The 19,156-nt window shown below is 39.2% G+C and overlaps 1 protein-coding gene across 1 annotated transcript; it reads left to right on the plus strand.

Moving 5' to 3' along the window:
- Positions 1-687: 687 nt before the first annotated feature.
- LOC137089293 (lipoprotein lipase) lies at positions 688-13,164 on the plus strand. Its single transcript, XM_067452839.1, has 10 exons — positions 688-887; positions 3,430-3,611; positions 3,799-3,978; positions 4,955-5,063; positions 5,173-5,406; positions 6,853-7,095; positions 8,044-8,164; positions 8,326-8,502; positions 10,206-10,313; positions 10,405-13,164. The coding sequence occupies exons 1-10, from the start codon at positions 797-799 to the stop codon at positions 10,568-10,570; spliced, it is 1,611 nt and encodes a 536-aa protein (XP_067308940.1). The 5' UTR covers positions 688-796; the 3' UTR covers positions 10,571-13,164.
- The last annotated feature ends 5,992 nt before the right edge of the window (positions 13,165-19,156 follow it).

Genomic DNA, 19,156 nt, shown 5'->3' on the forward strand with positions numbered 1-19,156 from the left:
ACCAAATCTTCAAACGGTAGTGTATGAAAGCTTTATATTGCAGATAAATGCTGTTATTTTGACGTTTCTATTCATTAAAGAATCCTGGGGGGGGGGGATTCAACATGAATAATAATCATAAATGTTTCTTGAGCATCAAATCATCATACTAGAATGATTTCTGAAGGATCATGTGAAATAAATTCTGTAATGATAAATTCAGCTCTGAGCGCAGAAATAAATGACACTTTATTATATGTTCATATAGAAAACAGTTATTTTAAATTGTAAAAATATTTCAAAATATCACTGTTTTTTGTTGCATTTTTAATAAAATAAATGCAGTCTTGGTGAGCAGAAAATACTTATTTTAAAACGTTAAAACTCTTAGTGTATAAAGCCATATTTTTTTTAAATTATTTAGGCTCTATCACACAAAAGTGGGACGTGAGAAAGTGTGTCAGGAACTATTTTTAGCGTTTAGCATCGCAATATTTAAATCCTCACACTGAACACAAAGACCACAGCAGTTGTTTACGTTCCGCCTGTGATTGACAGATGGGCGAATGTAAATCTCACACATTTGAGCCCCACTTTGAGCGTGTTGGCCACGCCCTCCGCTCACTTTCACCCAATAGCTGAAGAGCACGAAAAAAAACACGCATTGTTTGCTATAAATGCCTCGAGCACAGCAGCAGGTTCACAGTTAAATAACACGCGGACGTCCGTTGGCTCTCAGACCGAGATCATTAACTTTATTTATACAAACTGTACTGTACTGTACTGTAAAATTAAAATTATTGATTGATTCTGTACTATGGGAAAAGAAACTTTCTGGCTGCTGGTATTGGGATTTTCTCTTATTGCGAGTGAACCAATTTCCAACTCCACTGAAGAAGAGTTTGCTAGTAAGTTTTTGACTTTTAAAATAACGCAGATATTATTTACATGAGTGTTTAATTTTCAGTTTACATTTGTATTGTACAATTGTGCAAAATTATCTATGAATGCTATGAAAATATTAAAATTGCTAGTTTTTTGCATAACTTGTAAACACACACACACACACACACACACACACACACACACACACACACACACACACACACACACACACACACACACACACACACACACACACACACACACACACACACACACACACACGAGCACACTCGCTCATTTACACGCACACAATTTCAAATGAGCTTTATTAGCATGACAAAGCATTAACATAGCCTATTATATATAAATTATAAATAAAAAAAACATACTGTATATGTACAGATCATGTCACATGGTAATACATAAATCAAATCCATCTAAACAAGTGAAGAAATGAAGCAGGTCTTTAGAGATTTAACTACCTCTAACATTGTGAATGGTTAACACATTTTGCAGCTAGTGCAGCTGCTCACGCACACACACACACACACACACACACACACACACACACACACACACACACACACACACACACACACACACACACACACAGTCACTCAGAGGCACATCCACATGCTCACTCACACACTCATACACACATGCATACATAAACGCGCACACACGTACACTCACACAAGGAACTCACACATACATAAATCTACACACATACATACACTCACAGGCACATATACGCACACACATACTCAACACACTCATACACTCACTCACAGGCACTTACGCACAAACATACTCAATACACTCACAGGCACACACACACACACACACACACACACACACACACACACACACACACACACACACACACACACACACACACACACACACATTTTATATACTTAATTTGATTCCACATTACAAGTCAATTTCATTAGGAATAAAAAAAAAGTATAATATTATCTAACAGATTAAAACAAAACAGCACATTGTAATGGATTATGCAGTTCTTAGGGGACAGGAAACATCGCATTTTCCAAATAAACTTGCTTCCTATACTTAGCTAAGATTGAGTACTCGGTCAACTGTTCGGCCCTGTTTTTAGAAATCTCCCCAATGCAAAGTCCACGGATCGCCAGCCTGTGCACATGACCTAGACTAACAAACAGCACAATGAGCTGGCATTTGTCCCCTAGGTTCTCAATTATAGATACCAATGACTGATATTTTAGAGTCTTAGAGCAGTAAGAGTCCTCCATAAATAAGTCAAATGCACATGACTCTTCAAATAATTTGACCATTCTGAGAGATGTTAACAATATATGGTGTATTAGCCATTCCTAAGACGTGTTTGCAGGTAAATTGAACCACTCATACTGTACATAAGTGGGTTTAAAGATCAGTTCATCAGCCATGCAGGGAATCTGAGCAGCAGTGAGGTCCACTAGTGTGTGTCATGTCTGGCAGTATAATAGTCCTTTCAGTGATGAGCAACTGTTCATGATATGGGCGACTGACTCCAGGTGTTGAGGAGGCTCATTTTGTAGGAAGAACCTGCAGACGTGCTTTAAAACACTCACTCACTCACTCACACACACACTCACTCACTCACTCACGCTCACTTGCACACACTCGCTCACACACACACTCACTCACTCACACACACACTCACTCGCTCACTCACTCGCTCACTCGCTCGCTCACACACTCACTCACTCACTCTCTCACTCACTCACTCACTCGCTCGCTCGCTCGCTCGCTCACTCACTCACTCGCTCACTCACTCGCTCACTCACTCGCTCACTCACTCGCTCACTCACTCGCTCACTCACTCGCTCACTCACTCACTCGCTCACTCACACACTCAATCACTCGCTCACTCACACACTCAATCACTCACTCACTCGCTCACTCACACACTCACGCACTCAATCACTCACTCACTCACTCACTCACTCACTCGCTCAATCACTCACTCACTCGCTCACTCACACACTCACTCAATCACTCACTCACTCAATCACTCACTCACTCGCTCACTCACTCACTCACTCACTCACTCACTCGCTCAATCACTCACTCACTCGCTCACTCACACACTCAATCACTCACTCACTCGCTCACTCACACACTCACTCGCTCACTCGCTCACTCGCTCACTCGCTCACTCACTCACTCACTCACTCGCTCATAATACATACACACACTCACACACAGTCTCTCTTTCACACGCACACGCACACACACACACACTTATATTATGGTCTGCTTCATCTAGTCATTGTATATACCTTGATTCTGGATCAGCAAGTTTAGTTTCATCATTTGATTTCCACAATACACATTGTCTCTAAGCAGCAGCACAGAGAATAATGGCTTACAAGCAACAGTGAGGACAGCAAAGCAAGCAAAAATGTTTTTTGAACCGTCGGAAGAGAGCCATTCTCCTCTGCCACATATAAAGCCTATAATACAGGCCACAATATACTACAGAAGGTTTCTAACTAGAGGCACATGCTGGATGATGATGATGATGATGTGTGGTGTTAGTTTCAGCTAACTCCACTGGGCAGACAGTGGACTACAGTGACATCGAGTCCAAGTTCTCCATTAGGACTGCAGAATTCCCTGACGAGGATCTTTGCTACCTTGTCCCAGGACAACGGGACTCCATTTCGGACTGCAACTTCAAAAATGACTCCCAAACCTTCCTTATCATCCATGGATGGTCGGTGAGTCGCAGAGGCCATTTTGTATCATTATTTAGAGAACGAAATGTCCTTTTAACTTTTTTCTCCTTTGGATACACACACACACACACACACACACACACACACACACACACACACACACACACACACACACACACACACACACACACACACACACACACACACACTTGAATTGTGTTGAATGCAGGTCGCAGGTCTGTTTGAGAGCTGGGTCTATAAGCTGGTGACGGCTCTGTTTGATCGGGAACCCAGTGCCAATGTCATTGTTGTTGATTGGCTGGATCGGGCCAATGAGCACTACCCCAAATCAGCAGAAAACACGCGGCTGGTGGGGGCGGACGTGGCCAAGTTTGTCAACTGGCTGGAGGTGAGAGACAAACACACGCTCGGCACTGATGCAGTCTCTGGAGTGACAGTCAGATGAACTTTAGCCCACAGCACTACTACTGCCCTGTGGTGTTTGTTTGAGCAAATCTTACAATATATCCTTCCATCCATTACTTTGTTTATCTGTCCATCCGTCCATCTGTTAGTCCATCTACTCATCCATCCAGCCATTTATCAATATAACCGTCCATCCATACATATGTCTGTCCATCCATGCATCCGTCCATCTGTCTGTGTCTGTCCATCTATATATCCATTTATCATCCATCCATCCATTCATCAATATAACTGTCTGTCTGCCTATCTGTACATCCGTCCATCCTTTTGTCTATGTGTCCATTTATCCTTCCATCCATTTGTGTGTCCGTCCATTCATCCTTCCGTCCATCATCCCTCCATTTATCCATCCATCTGACATAATTCTGATAAATTACTGTAAGCACATCCCACATGGTTGTTATTATTATTATTACTAAAAAAATATGAATTATTAACAAAATATTATTATTCACAAAATAATATAATAATATAATTAAATAAAATTAAAACTAAATGAAAATTGGACATGTTGCCTTAAATAGGTTGAAGCACTAAAATTACTACGGTGATGAGAGAAAAATAAAATGAGAAAAAAATAAACGTAAATAGAAATATAAAAAAACATAACATAAAATAAAATAAAAGGCTTATTCAAAATATAATGAATAACTCTATTATGAAATATATCAATGATACTAAAATAACTGATGCCCTAAATTATCATTGCAATGCATAAAATATTGATAATCCTAAAAGGATTTCTTCTTTGCAATGTTTATTTAAAATGATTTAACTTGGATATGTCACAATAGTGAACTTTGTCACTAGTGAACATGTTCTTTACAGGCTTAATGAGATTGAATCTGATTGTGAGTGTGTGTCTGTGTGTGTGTCTCTGTGTGTGTGTCGTTGTAAAGGAGCTGGACTATCCTCTGGAGAGAGTGCATCTTCTAGGCTACAGTCTCGGTGCACATGTGGCAGGCGTCGCAGGAAACCTCACCAACAACAAAGTCCACAGGATTACAGGTGGGAAGACTGCATCTTCTTCGGTCCTGGAAGGAGCTTTGTCAGATGTTTTCATCTCCTGTGAGTTAAAACTAAAGCTGTAAGGTGGCGTTTGGTGCTGTTTTCTCAGGTCTCGACCCAGCGGGCCCCAGCTTTGAGAATGCCGAGAGCCTGAGGCGTCTGTCGCCGGATGATGCCACCTTTGTGGATGTCCTGCACACAAACACCCGAGGCTCGCCGGACCTCAGCATCGGCATCCAGAGACCCGTGGGTCACGTGGACATCTACCCCAATGGAGGAACCTTCCAGCCCGGCTGCAGCATTCAGAACACCATGAAGCTCATCGCCACCTACGGCATTTACAGTATGTTAGAGTACGCCAGGGTTCGCTTAGTATTTTTTATATATATGTTTTTAATATGTATAGCTTTGATTTTTATATTTATTCAGACTGATCTCATGAAATGGCGTATGTATGATAGGCCAATTCGTGTGCCATTTTGAAGTGCTATCAAGACGCATAATCGCTTTTTAGCGTGTTTATCAACGCCATTTCATTCTATCCCCCTACACTGCCCCTACCCCTAAACCTACACACACACACAAACACACACACACACACACACACACACACACACACACACACACACACACACACACACACACACACACACACACACACACACACTGCCCCTGGCCCTAAACCTACCCATCACAAGAAACATTCAGCATTTTTACATTTTCAAAAAACATAATTTAGTATTTTTATAAATCCATTTACCTTATGGACACACACACACACACACACACACACACACACACACATAATGGTTTGTTTAGGCGTAAACATACATGCGGACGCCACTTGGCTTTAGAAAGTGCCGTGTATGTTTACGCAAAGTCATGATGTCATGTTGATTTATTTCAGTTTTAGTAATTTTACACTGTTACTAAGTCTATGTATGTGTATTATTTAATTTCTATTTAGCTTTAATGTATATTTATTTCAGTTTGAGTAATTTCATTATTTTTCATCAGCAAGTTTTTCATCATATATTTATATTTTATATTATTTCAAGTTTCAATAACCGAAAATGATTTTAAATAGTTTTAGTCAACAACAGTAACAACTCTGTTAGTAAAATGCTAACTCTAATCTGTGCCGATATAAGTTTCTTAAATATACATTTGTTTTTAGCTTTGATTTATATACATTTCTGATTACATTCTGTTTAGCTTTCATTTAAATTTATTTAAATTTCAGTAAATAATAAAAAAAAAAATAAAAAAAAAAAAAAAAAAAAAAAAAAAAAAATATATATATATATATATATATATATATATATATTTATATATATATTATTATATATTATTATATTATTATTATTATTATATATTATTATTATTATTATTATTATTATTATATATATTTTTTTACTTAAACTTTTCAGGCAACAGTTAAGTTTTTATATAATATTAAAAAAATTATATTTAATTAACAACACTGTTAGTAAAATGACCACTGCTCACTAAAGGTCAGCCGCAAAAATAACTCCTTATCGGCACTAATTCTTCCCTGCGTGTCTTTAGTAAATCCTGACATTAGTTTTTGACGCCAAAAGAGGGTTTGTGCTGGAGCATGCTGACAGTAAATCTAGCCCTAAGTTTTAGTTAACAATAACAACAGCGTTAGTAAAATGCTTACTCTCAACTCAATGCCTATGTACAGTAAACACTGAGCCGTTAAGTGCCATCAGCCTGTGTTTCCTCTAAACATTTGACCTGTCACCTTCACTTTGACCTCTGTCAGACATGGACCAGATTGTCAAATGCTCCCATGAGCGCTCCATTCACCTGTTCATCGACTCGCTGGTGAACCGGGCGTACCAGAGCTGGGCGTTTCGCTGCAGCTCCAGAGACGCATTCAACAAGGGCCTGTGTCTGAGCTGCCGCAAGAACCGCTGCAACAAACTCGGCTACAGCGTCAACAAGATCCGCAGCAGCAGGAGCACAAAGATGTACCTCAGAACCCGCGAGATGATGCCGTTTAAGGGTGAGCGACCACCATACTGTCAACATTTGGGTATCAAAATCCGGTAGAGATCCGGGGGGGCAATAAATCCTTAGATAAACCCATAATAATAATAATACATTTCATTTGTACCTGTGCTCTTCCTACCAGTATAACAACTTAACAAGTAGGAAATATACATACATTGTTATCAGTTTGCACTGCATAAAATATGAATTATATATAGATTAATCCTTATTAAAGGTACCGAAGTTATATAGTCAATAGAGCAATAGAGTTATATAGAGCATATTTAGTGAGCAATTACTTTTGTTATTTACATTGTCATTGTAAGTGGTTACTGCCACTTTAAAAGATCTTCTGCTGTCGCACATGATGCGGATGTGAGATGCTGAAGTCGCAGTTACAAAACCTACAAAACGCGTGACTGTCCCCCACCTGCTCTTCTTCAGGAAATTACATTCGCTGTCCCATTGATCACGGTATTTACACGAGGGTTTATTTCATCCGTCTCTGTTTTGTTTTTTTCCCTCGTTGTCACTCGTCCATAGACGCACTCGTCATCTGACCTCACACACTAACATCGCGACAGTACTGTAGGCTACTGCACATTAGCCTGGCCGAACTTAGCCCTGCCCAGAAATTTTTTTTTGTTTGTTTAAATGTTCAAATTCCAATGTTGTGGATTATTGAGTCAGTTTTTTTTTTACAATACAACCAAGCTGTGGAATTTTAACATGTCTGTTTCTAAATGTTAAAAGTAATTTTAATTCATACAAATTATTATACATTTCAACTGCATGGTGGAATGGGCATGTCGATAGCCTATTTAATGGTTACACACTTAAAACTGATCATAGTGTTTGGCCTGGCCAATCTATAGTCTATCAAACAATGGCAAGGAAAAATATAAGCTTATGAAATGAGTCCTGTTATTGTTGTATTCCTCTCTCTCTCGTTCTCTCGCAGTGTTTCATTACCAGATCAAGCTGCATCTTTTCAGCGACAGAAACATGACTTTGCTGGAGCAGCCAATGAAAGTGTCTCTGTTCGGGACGACCGATGAAAGGGATGACATCTCTGTCACTGTGTGAGTTACCTTATTTTAGAAGACGCTATTTATTTAAAAAATACATTTTACTAATGCATTGGCCCCATAATTATTTGGACACTTATGTCACACATAAAAATGTCTGAAGTGATCCAAAATAATATTTGAAAGAAATGACGTGTCGTGTCTTATGCCCCCAGGCCCAGCCTGAACACCAACAGCACCATCTCCTTCCTGGTGACATCTGACAGAGACATCGGAGAACTGCTGATGCTGAACATCCACTGGGAGAAGGACTCGTATCTCTATGGCTTCTTCAGCACCAATCAGTTCATGATCCGCAGAATGAGGGTTAAATCTGGAGAAACACAGTCCAAGTGAGTCATTTCAGCTTCAGAGCCATATATACTGTAATATTTGAAGATGCAAAACAAACGGGTTACTGTAGTGAAAATAAGATGATAACCTGATGATTAAAGGTCCCGTTCTTCGCGTGTTTTCGAAGCTTTGATTATGTTTACAGTGTGCAATATAACATGAGTTCATGTTTCGCGTGTAAAAAAACAGCATTTTTCACACAATGTACTTATCTGTACAGCGCTGTTTCCTCTGTCCTAAAAACGGCCTGATGATTTCCTTGTTCTATGAAGTCCCTCCTTCAGAAACACGTAACGAGTTCTGATTGGGCCAGCGCTTCCCGCGCTGTGATTGGACAGCAGCTTAGCGCACGTTGCCCGGAAAGGTCCCGTCTCTTACCATAACGGGGAGATACGCGCGCTCAATGTTATTGCAAAAATGTCTATATTGCCTTATCAATTTGAGCCGGAGAATATCGAAGAGGATCGATTACAACCTGCTCAGGAAAGACTTTTGCTGGATGTTTCAGAATGGTCAGCTGTCTATTCAGTAGTTTAAACTGATCATTACAAACACCAACAATCGATGGTGTCTGAATGAATTACTACACTTTTATATGCTAAGGATTAGTTTCAATTACCATCTAACGTTAGTTAACAAAGCTAAACAGCGTTGCACTTTGTGTAATGAGTTACATAAACTGTTAAACGGACCGACTTAAATAATAAAATACACTTACCGGTTGTGCACCATAAACAACGCCTTCTCCAGACAAAGAGGGAACTGCGTCATCTTTTAAGAATAATCTTTCTGCGAATCCGGCATTAAACTGATTGAGATTGAGGAAGCAGTCCTCAGCAAAATGTGCTGCACATAGTTTTAAATTGTGATTATAATTTTCTGGAACAGAGTTAACCATAAACTGTAGCCATTGATCTCGTACAGCGTCCGTGGGAAGGCCAAACAAAGGTGATCTGACTCCAGGATGAAAATAACAGCGTTTCAATGGCATGACAACAAACACACTCTACAAAAACAACGCTTCCTATTCTCGACCGGCGAGAGCAAAAGGACAACGCCCCCGAATTTGCGTGTACTTGTGGGCGGAGGGTTCGTCAACAAACGGTTTTAGTTGCGTCATTAAAGCAGGAAGTGCAGCGGTGTAGTCCAAACCGGCCGCTCGCTGTAGGCTTTGAAAGGGAACTTCTGTTAAATAAAATATCTCGCTTGGCATTGAACTTTGAGCTTTATCATTTTACAGGTATTATTTATGCTCTAACAGCAACATTACACACTAACTAAAGTTTGAAAGATGGAATCGCAAAGAATGGGACCTTTAAAGGCTGCAACATACTCCGCAAGAACAGAGAAAAAAGTTCTCGCTCCCAGGGCTGTGAGAACAAAATGAAGTCACTTTGTTCTCGCAGCCCTGGTTTGGGAGTTCTCGCAGATTGTTCTGAGCAGAACTTTTTTCTTGCGTGTGTTCGAGAACTATTTTGTGATTGGTCAGACATTTAAAGTGGGCGGGGTTAATGCGGAGAAACGCAGATGATCGGCACCTGCTTTTCTCGTGAAGTATGGAATGTACTGCCGGAACGAACTTCGTTCTTGTAATTGCCACCTCGAGAAAACGAACAAATTTCTTTGTTCTTGCAGAGTATGTTGCAAGCTTAAGAAACAAAATGAAAGCAAAAAAAAAAACAATTCTCTTTTGGTTTTGAAGGGTAATATTCAAACCCAAGGCTGGAGAGTTTGGTTCCCTCATTCAGGGTGGAGATCCTGTCGTGTTTGTGAAGTCCAGCGAGACGCCGCAGAGCAGGAGAGAGGGGAGGTAAAGACGGCTCTGCTTTCACAGAAAATTAGATATCAGACATTCATATACACAACTATATGTCTCTCTCTCTCCATTTCTGGATTTTCAGGAAGCACAGACTGAAACATCACGGGAGCTTCTTCAAACAGGGCATCAATGAAGCGACCGCAGATATAAGAAAGAAACCAGCGATACTTCATGACGGACCAACAGTGGTCATGACAGAAACCACCACAAAACTAAACACCCTCATGAGGTCAACGGAGAGAACTTAAAGTCCCCATGAAATCAAGTTTTTTTGTCTTTTAGTATGAATATGTTAGCCTTAGCCTTACTGTTATCTATAAGCTTGTGTGCTCCAATACAAAATTCACATTTAGAAGATATAAGCGTTTAAATTATATAGGAGATAGGGAACGATCAGACAGTGCAAATATGCTTTCCATTGGTGCGAATAAAGTCTGGTTTCACGTTAGTGTCAGATCGCAGCTCCGATCCAGAGACACGGTAGCACAGAGTTGCCGCAGACCAGAAAACACACCGGGCAAGTTTGAATTCTGTATTTTAAAGCGATATGGAGGAGAAACGGCTAGACATTAAGAGGAAACTCTGGCTTTACCGAGCTCTACGGCTCTGGCTGAGCTGTGATATAAACTAAACGTTATTGGCTATTTTTGTAAAAGGGCAGGAGCTGCTGTTTCAGTGGAAATTACGTCAAAACTGAATAATGCTGCGCTTTTCAAGGCACTTCAGTGGGACTTTACAAGGGCTTTATGTAGAATTCAGAAACTCTTGTTATTAGCGACACAGGTGGCCATTAAGTGAAATGCAGCCAGCAACGTACAAAAGACTGAACGTGATTCATGGCCTGATATACTTCGCTTTGAAGTAAATATAAGTTATAAATGCAGCGAAATATGAACGTCAATATGCTGTCAATGCGGCTGAGAGCGAAGCTTAGATGTATATTTCCTTTCAATAACAATATAAACATGACAGCTATGGGAAAACAGCGGTTAAGAAAGCATCAGATCATAGCAATGTGTATATGATTACACCAGCTCTGCGATTCACCGGCATCATGTCGACAGATACAGTCTTATCCATGTCATACATATTTTGCTATGTGAGACTAGTTTGAATTAATCCCTTCATTGCATGACACATTGACATTATAGAACATAATGGCTCTTTGGCCATTATCCTGAACATTGTATTAATTTCATGTGTCATTGAAGGGAAGAAAGGCTCTCGGGAGCACGCGTAACCATCACAGACTTTTGATTTTCCCGGCAAAAACGTCCCTAGGAAGTCAGGGAAGGTCTCATTTTGCAAACTGTTCACACACTCTAAAACATTCTGAGTAAAAAACAACCCAATGTTGGGTCAAATATGGACTAACCCAGCAGTTGGGTTGTTTTAAGCAAATATTTAACCCAACTGCAGGATTAAAACAACCCGATCGCTGGGTTAAAACAACCCAATTGCTGGGTTAGTCCATATTTGACCCAACATTGGGTTAAAACAACCCATTATTTTTTAGAGTGCACACTGGCAATAAAAAGTGATTTAATACATTCAAATTTTTACATATAGCCTCTTTAAAATGTTTCGTGATTTTATTCATGCTATTTGCACCTGATTTATCTGAAAGTTTTAATTTGTTGAGAATGTAGGCTTGTGAGTTTCACAAATCACGTTTCATCCCAAAATCAAACGAAAAAATTATATGATATAGAAAATGCATGTAATGAAAATGTAATGCGTTATGACATTTTACTTTGCCCTTAGTGATGTATCACATTACTGTTATAGAGTAATTTTATTTTATTCTCAACATAAATGAAGGGCAGGAAAAAAAAAGAGAATTAGGCATTTAAAAAAATCCCAATGTTCTTCAAAAATAGGCTTCAATGAAAAATATATATTTTTTTTCTATTGATTTTGTGGGAAATTAAGATCATGTTCTTGATGGGTTTTGTGAAATTCACCCACACATAGATGATGTTTAGACATATTGTGTGTTAAAGAATATTTATCTTTACAGTGCAGAATAGATTTTGTAAACACAAAACACAAGTCGATGACAATGAACTGAAGTTGAAACAACGCTTGTGTATACATTAACCTTTAATTATTAATACACATTCATCAGCTGTAGATTAACAATATTAACTGTGATCAGCTACCTCGCTCTGATGAAACTAAATGAAATCAATAGAATTTAACATTCCAGTCAGGTATATCCAATTGCTGTCATCAACAAATCAATGCAATGTGTATTTTTGCTGAATTTCAGGTAAATACCTTTGGTTATTTTTATATATTCTTTTTGGTTTTGTTTCCTTTTTTGCCATGCACGAATTGAAAAGAAAAGTCTGGGAATCTTAGTAACGCAGGTCCATATTTGTTTATTGCTATACTAACAAATGACTTGTGTATCATGTGTATGTATGTATGCCAGGCTCTCCCTCACTCATCAGAGTACTGAAAATGGACTACATTTCCCATCATCCTCTCTGGCACGCACTCACACACACCTGACATTCATCAGACCTTATCACCACCACTATAAATAGAGCACTCACACTATCAGTCATCGGCTGGCCTTGTCTGAAGCTGAAGACCTCTTACCTGATTGATGGTCCTGTTTACCACAATTTCTAATCCACTTACTGCTTCCAAGACAACTACAAACCCGCTGTTCACCAGTCTTCCCTTTTCTCATTGTGTGTGTGTACGGTATGTGTGCGCTCCACCAGATCTGTAAGCAAAATGCACTACTCAACGATCTGCAATATTATTATTTACCTGGTCATCGATTGTGTTCCCGCCAGAACCTTTTAATAAACCCCTTGTTTGAACTTTACCTGGTTTCCTTGTCATTTTAGTCATGCTAAAAAAGAGGATTATTATAATCACTGTATCTGATTAAATTCATATTACTCTATGAAGCGAATATGAATAAATGTTTATTGTAGAACTACTAAAGCCTTTGAATAACCAGCACTGTATATTCTATAACACATTTATTGTGATTTTTCGAACATTGACTGTTTGACAGGTATTTTGAACAGCACAAGAAACTGTAATGTTCATTTATAGTGAAACAATGTGATATAGGGTCATATCATACACCAGGCGCAATGCGATGCAAGTGTTAGCCTGACTCAGCTGCCCATGGGCGTCTGGTCTAAACCGTGTGTGTTCAGGAGCATTGTTGGTGTGTTGCTATTTTGACGAACTGAAGCTACTGACCATTGACCAACACAAACCTGCTCTAAAGTCAATAGCGCAGTATTTATTGTGTTATTTAAACGGTGTGTTAGTAATGTGTGCCTATAGGTGGGTGCACAAAGCATGTCACTCTGATTATTACACACACAGGGATGCGCAGCATCACACACATTTTTAAAAATAAAAAATAAAAGGATTCCTCTCTGGAGAAGCGTTCAGTCTTATCTCCATAAATAAAGTGAATCCTCCATGGTGCAAGTGCTGGCAGTTAAAGGGAAAGGGAGATGAGACACTGATTGGTTTATTGCATGTTATGCAAAAAACACACCTGTGACTCATTAAGAAATCAGAAACAACCCTTTTGACAACCGAGCATTTTCCCTGTCGTTAAACTAGTGGATTCGGACAAAAATAGGGCCCAATGTGTTTGTCACGATACTGGAATTTCCGACTTCTATGCGATACCTTAAAAAAATAGATTTTCTATACCATGCACTCTAAAAAATTCTGAGTAAAAAACAACCCAATGTTGGGTCAAATATGGACTAACCCAGCAGTTGGATTGTTTTAACGCAGCTATTGGGTTGTCTTAAGCAAATATTTAACCCAACTGCAGGATTAAAACAACCCAATTGCTGGGTTAGTCCATATTTGACCCAACATTGGGTTAAAACAACCCAGCATTTTTTAGAGTGTGGGGAAAACTGCCCTATATACCACCATACAGATAATTTATCTCATAATTTGGGTAGTATTGTTGTAATAACTTATAATAAGCACTGAGAGGCTTTTATTTAAAAATCGTTTAACAACATTTGCAAAAAAAGCAAGTGAACAGTAATAAAATAACAGGAAATAAACTAATTGCAAATAAAGAGAAGAAGTAGATAAACATATGGCGTTAAGTTTTTCAGGTGGGTACACAGTAGGCCTATATTCAAGTAGAAAGTAGAAATACAGGACAGGACAATAAGTAGAAATAGGACAGAAAGGAAAGTAATCGAATGTAAAATACCACTGGATCGTTTTTATTGTAAAAATCATTAAAGTTACAAACGTTATTCAGTCAAGGGCAGACTTTTGACAAGCAAAACATTTGACAGGCAACAGATTTTACACATCTCTTCATTTAATATCAAGTTAGATATTAAACATATGAAATAAATTAAAATGAAAGAGATTCAATCTACCCAGAACAAGCCACACAATCACATGCACGCAGAGAAAACTGGAACAAACACAAACCTCCCATAATGTCCAAACATACTGTATATGATCCAAATATTAAACACAAGATTTAAATGAACTCAAATGCCAACAAATCTGTCCTTCAGAAGACTTTACTGAGAAACTGGGAGAAAGTTCACACTGAGTACCTTATCCATATGTGTGTGTGTGTGTGTAAGGTGAGAGATTATACGGTTTGTACAGTAACAACTATTATGTCAATGGAAAGTCATCCATGAAACTTGAAAACCTGTGTGTGTGTGTGTGTGTGTGTGTGTGTGTGTGTGTGTGTGTGTGTGTGTGTGTGTGTGTGCACATAGAGGGGTAAACTAAGCATGCAAGGTAACACATATCCATCATATCTAAACACACATACTGTACAGCGGTGGAGTTGCTCACACACCATATGGCAGTAAACAGTGAGACAGTGTGAGATTTAGTTTAGATTAACCTGCTTAGGTAAAAAAAAGTCACAAAACGTTCATTCAAAGTTATCTGGTCTATAATAATGCTCTCAAAATATTGGCACAAAAACGTTATTTATGCATAATTCATGGCACTTTTTTCAGAAACGTTTTAGCTCATCTAATGTTTTTTTAAATGTTGCTTGTTTCACACTGGTAAAAATGATTCTGTGGTGAATTAAATACTACAGAAAAAAACGAATGACATTTCTACATGAAAAAAGTTCGTTTCAGGCAAGAGTTGTAAAAAAGTTAATTCTATATTAGTATAGACTATGGTTTAAATAGTTTATAAGATAGATTTTTCACTGTTTTCCAGCTGTATTCACACTGTTCCCCACGTGCATCAATGAGCCTTGGCCGCCCATGACCCTGTGGCCGGTTCTCCACTGGTCCTCTTGGAGCACTTTTGATAGGTACTGACCACTGCAGACCGGGAACAGCCCACAAGAGCTGCAGTTTTGGAGATGCTCTGACCCGGTCGTCTAGCCGTCACAATCTGGCCCTTGTCAAACTCGCTCAAAACCTTACGCTTGCCCATTTCCCCTGCTTTTAACACATCAATTTTGAGGACAAAATGTTCACTTGCTGCCTAATATATCCCACCCACTGACAGGAGCCGTGATGAAGAGATCATCAGTGCTATTCACTTCACCTGTAGTGCTCATAATGTTATGCCTGGTCGGTTTTAAACTAGAGAGCTTTGATCATAAAACTAAGCATTACTAATACATTATTGGCAGAATTGCATCTTGCATTTTGGACATATAAATAAAGTGTTCCATTAGAAGAAAAATAATTCTGACTATTATTTCACATGTCAGGCTTCACAGGGTTAACAGACTGTTCAGAGCAGCGTGCAACTTGAGCACATGTCAGGTGATTTTGACTGCCACGCTTTCACTTAACGTGCAAGAAGGTTCACGCTAACGCAAGGTGATATTTTGTGTCTAAATATAGTGTAAAGAGCGTTTGGAAGATGCAGCACGGCTCATAAATCCTCACAGGCTCTTTCCCCAAACCCGCTTCAGTGCTATAGTCCCCATAAAATCAACCTCTCATTCACCATTAATGGATTCCTGCCATCTTTTTAATGCAAAACAATACACAGATGCACAAACAGTATATTGGGTGTAAAAAGCATGTTGAGGCACCAGTCAATCACATAAACAGCTGCTTTCTTCTTTGCATCCAATTTATTGATAATTCATGCAGTTTAGGAGGGGATTTCTCATATTCTCTCCATCTATTATAGAAATATGTGGCCCTGAACCACAAAACCAGTCATAAGGGTCCTTTTTTTATTAAGTGAATAAATAAGCTTTGATGTATGGTTTGTTATACGATAGGACAAATTTGGCCCAGATACAACTATTTGAAAATCTGGAACCTGAGGGTGCAAACAAAATGTTTATATTGAGAATAAGTTATTAAAGTTGTCCAAATAAAGTCCTTAGCAATGCATATTACTACTAAAAATACATTTTTATATATGTGGTTCATGTAGGTTGTCTACAAACCGGAAAGTTGGTGGTTCGATCCCCGTTTCCACCTGATCAAGTGTTGAAGTGTCCATGAGCAAGACACCTAACCCCAACTGCTCCCGACGAGCTGGATGGCGCCTTAATGGCAGACACCAGTCGGTGTATGAATGAGAGAGTGAATGGGTGAATGTGAGGCTAGATGTGACACTTTGGATGGCCATAGGGTCTGTTAAAAGCACTATATAAATGCAGCATTTACCATAACATCCGATTTTTGTTATAAAAGAAAAACGGACAATTTTGACCCATACAATGTATTGCCATAGGGTTGCCAACTCTCACGCTTTCAGGCTCCGTGTCACGCTCTCACTCCGCCCAACTTAATCTCACGCCAAATTGCCAAACCTGCTTTTGATATTAAACAAAGCTAAGCGTTAAAAAATTATCTGTTTTAATGTGAAATTCAAACAATTAATAGCGTTTTGGCGCTAATGTGGCACAATGTTAAAGCCAGAGGCGTTGAAAAGAGTAGTTGCGGCATGATCTCATTTTCCGAAGTTGGCAACCCTGACCCCTGCGCATGACTGGTGCTCCAGAGTCACATATATTAACATGTGAAATCATGAAATTATGTATAATTCTGTGTTCAATCAATATTTGTTGTGATTATATAAAAAAATGCATAGAAATACGTATAAAATCAACAAAATTTGCAATCATATTTTATTGCATCATAAGCCAAGACCTAGAGAAAATGCACAAGACTAATTGTGTTTTTGTAGCAGGACAGATCATTTAAATCAGAAACCTGAGACTAACCTCTGATTTCTCACATAAACCAGCTGTTTACTATTTATAAAGTCAGTTTTTTATGATCAGTTATTTGAAGAATGATTTGCATGTCTGTTCTTAGTAGACGCTTAGAGTTCATGGGACTGACGAAACCAGGACAGAACAGCAATAACTCACAGCTCGAGTTTGGAAACAAGTGAAGAGAGACGACGAGAGGCTTTGAACAATGTGCTGTGCTCTGATGGCCTTCCTGATGGGGATTGGTCAGATGAAGGGGTGTTAGTGTGACCCACTCAAAAACAAAGATTCCTTATTGACATCTCTGAAGAACCTTTAACATTCATGTATATTAATAAGGTTTATAATGTTAATAATTCTTCAAATTATTGAAATGTTCTTAGAGGAGTAGTTCAATTTAAAATGAAAATGACCCCATGACTAACTCACCCTCAAGACATCCTATGTGGATATGAGCTTCTTTCAGATGAACAGAAAATATCCATATTTAAAACTTTATCATGTAAAATATTCTGGCAGACCACCTTCTGTATTCAAATGTGTGTGTGTGTGTGTGTGTGGGGGGGGGGGGTAATTTTAACAAAATAAACCACGTTTATGATTTATTTTCACACAAAATCTGTTGCTCAATATAGCAATCCTTTTTTCTCATTGTGAAGAACATCTAAAGAACCGTTTGAAAAGATCCCGTGGATGTTAAAGGTGCACTATGCAACTTTCCATCCACTGGAGGGCGCCTATTCTAAACAAATGCGTAGTTTGATGACGCAAAGTGTGAGCGCAGCATCTTGGGACATGTGGTCTTCACCTTACAGCCGGTGGGAAAAAGGACTCATGTTCATGAAATCATGTTCATGGATGCGGTTATTAACGTAACTGAAGTGTGAAGCAGAGCAGGACCGAGTGTTGTAGAGCTGAGCACAGCTGCTGGAGCGATTGTTAAACAAACACCCGCCTTGTGAACCGGGACTTTTGACAGTACACATTCGCCGGGCGCCCGCACTATTTCCGCTCATCCGGTTAAAGGGTTACTTCAGCGATTAACATATGGCTTTGTATCAGTAGAAACCCTGGAGTATATTCAAATGATCGTGCTCCCCCCTCTTATATCCCCCAGAGACGAGAGATTTATGCATTTTATTTCTGGAAAAATTCCTCTCGTGACGCAAATTGACGATATTTGCGTCACAAGAGGAATGATTGCCCAGAGGCTAAAGACTACAACCAGCAGAGGGAGACATTTCCGCATGTTTTCAACTCGTGCATGGGGAATGGAGATCACACTTACAGCACAGCTCAGCTACCGGCATTAATTTAAACGGATGCTAAGCAATGTAAGTGTTTTAACTTCTCAAATTAATTTCTATGAAAGTTAATAATAAATAATAATAATGCGTTCGATTTATATAGCGTTTTCAAGGCACTCAAAGCGCTTTACATAGAAGGGGGGAATCTCCTCAACCACCACCAGTGTGCAGCATCCACCTGGATGATGCGACGGCAGCCATATTGCGCCAGAACGCTCACCACACACCAGCTGATTGGTGGAGAGGAGACCTAGTGATGAAGCCAATCAGGTTATGGGGATTATTATGAGGCCATGATGGACAGGGGCCAGTGGGCAAATTTGGCCAGGATG

The sequence above is a fragment of the Pseudorasbora parva genome, chromosome 9 (assembly GCF_024679245.1).
Source record: "Pseudorasbora parva isolate DD20220531a chromosome 9, ASM2467924v1, whole genome shotgun sequence".
NCBI classification, from domain to species: Eukaryota; Metazoa; Chordata; class Actinopteri; order Cypriniformes; family Gobionidae; genus Pseudorasbora; species Pseudorasbora parva.

Excerpts from the sequence above, each read along its gene's own strand:
- LOC137089293 (XM_067452839.1), top strand. The coding sequence starts at position 797 with ATGGGAAAAGAAACTTTCTGGCTGCTGGTATTGGGATTTTCTCTTATT. Across the intron at positions 888-3,429 it reads CACTGAAGAAGAGTTTGCTA|TTTCAGCTAACTCCACTGGG; the intron begins GTAAGTTTTTGA and ends GTGTGGTGTTAG. Across the intron at positions 8,503-10,205 it reads TCTGGAGAAACACAGTCCAA|GGTAATATTCAAACCCAAGG; the intron begins GTGAGTCATTTC and ends TTGGTTTTGAAG.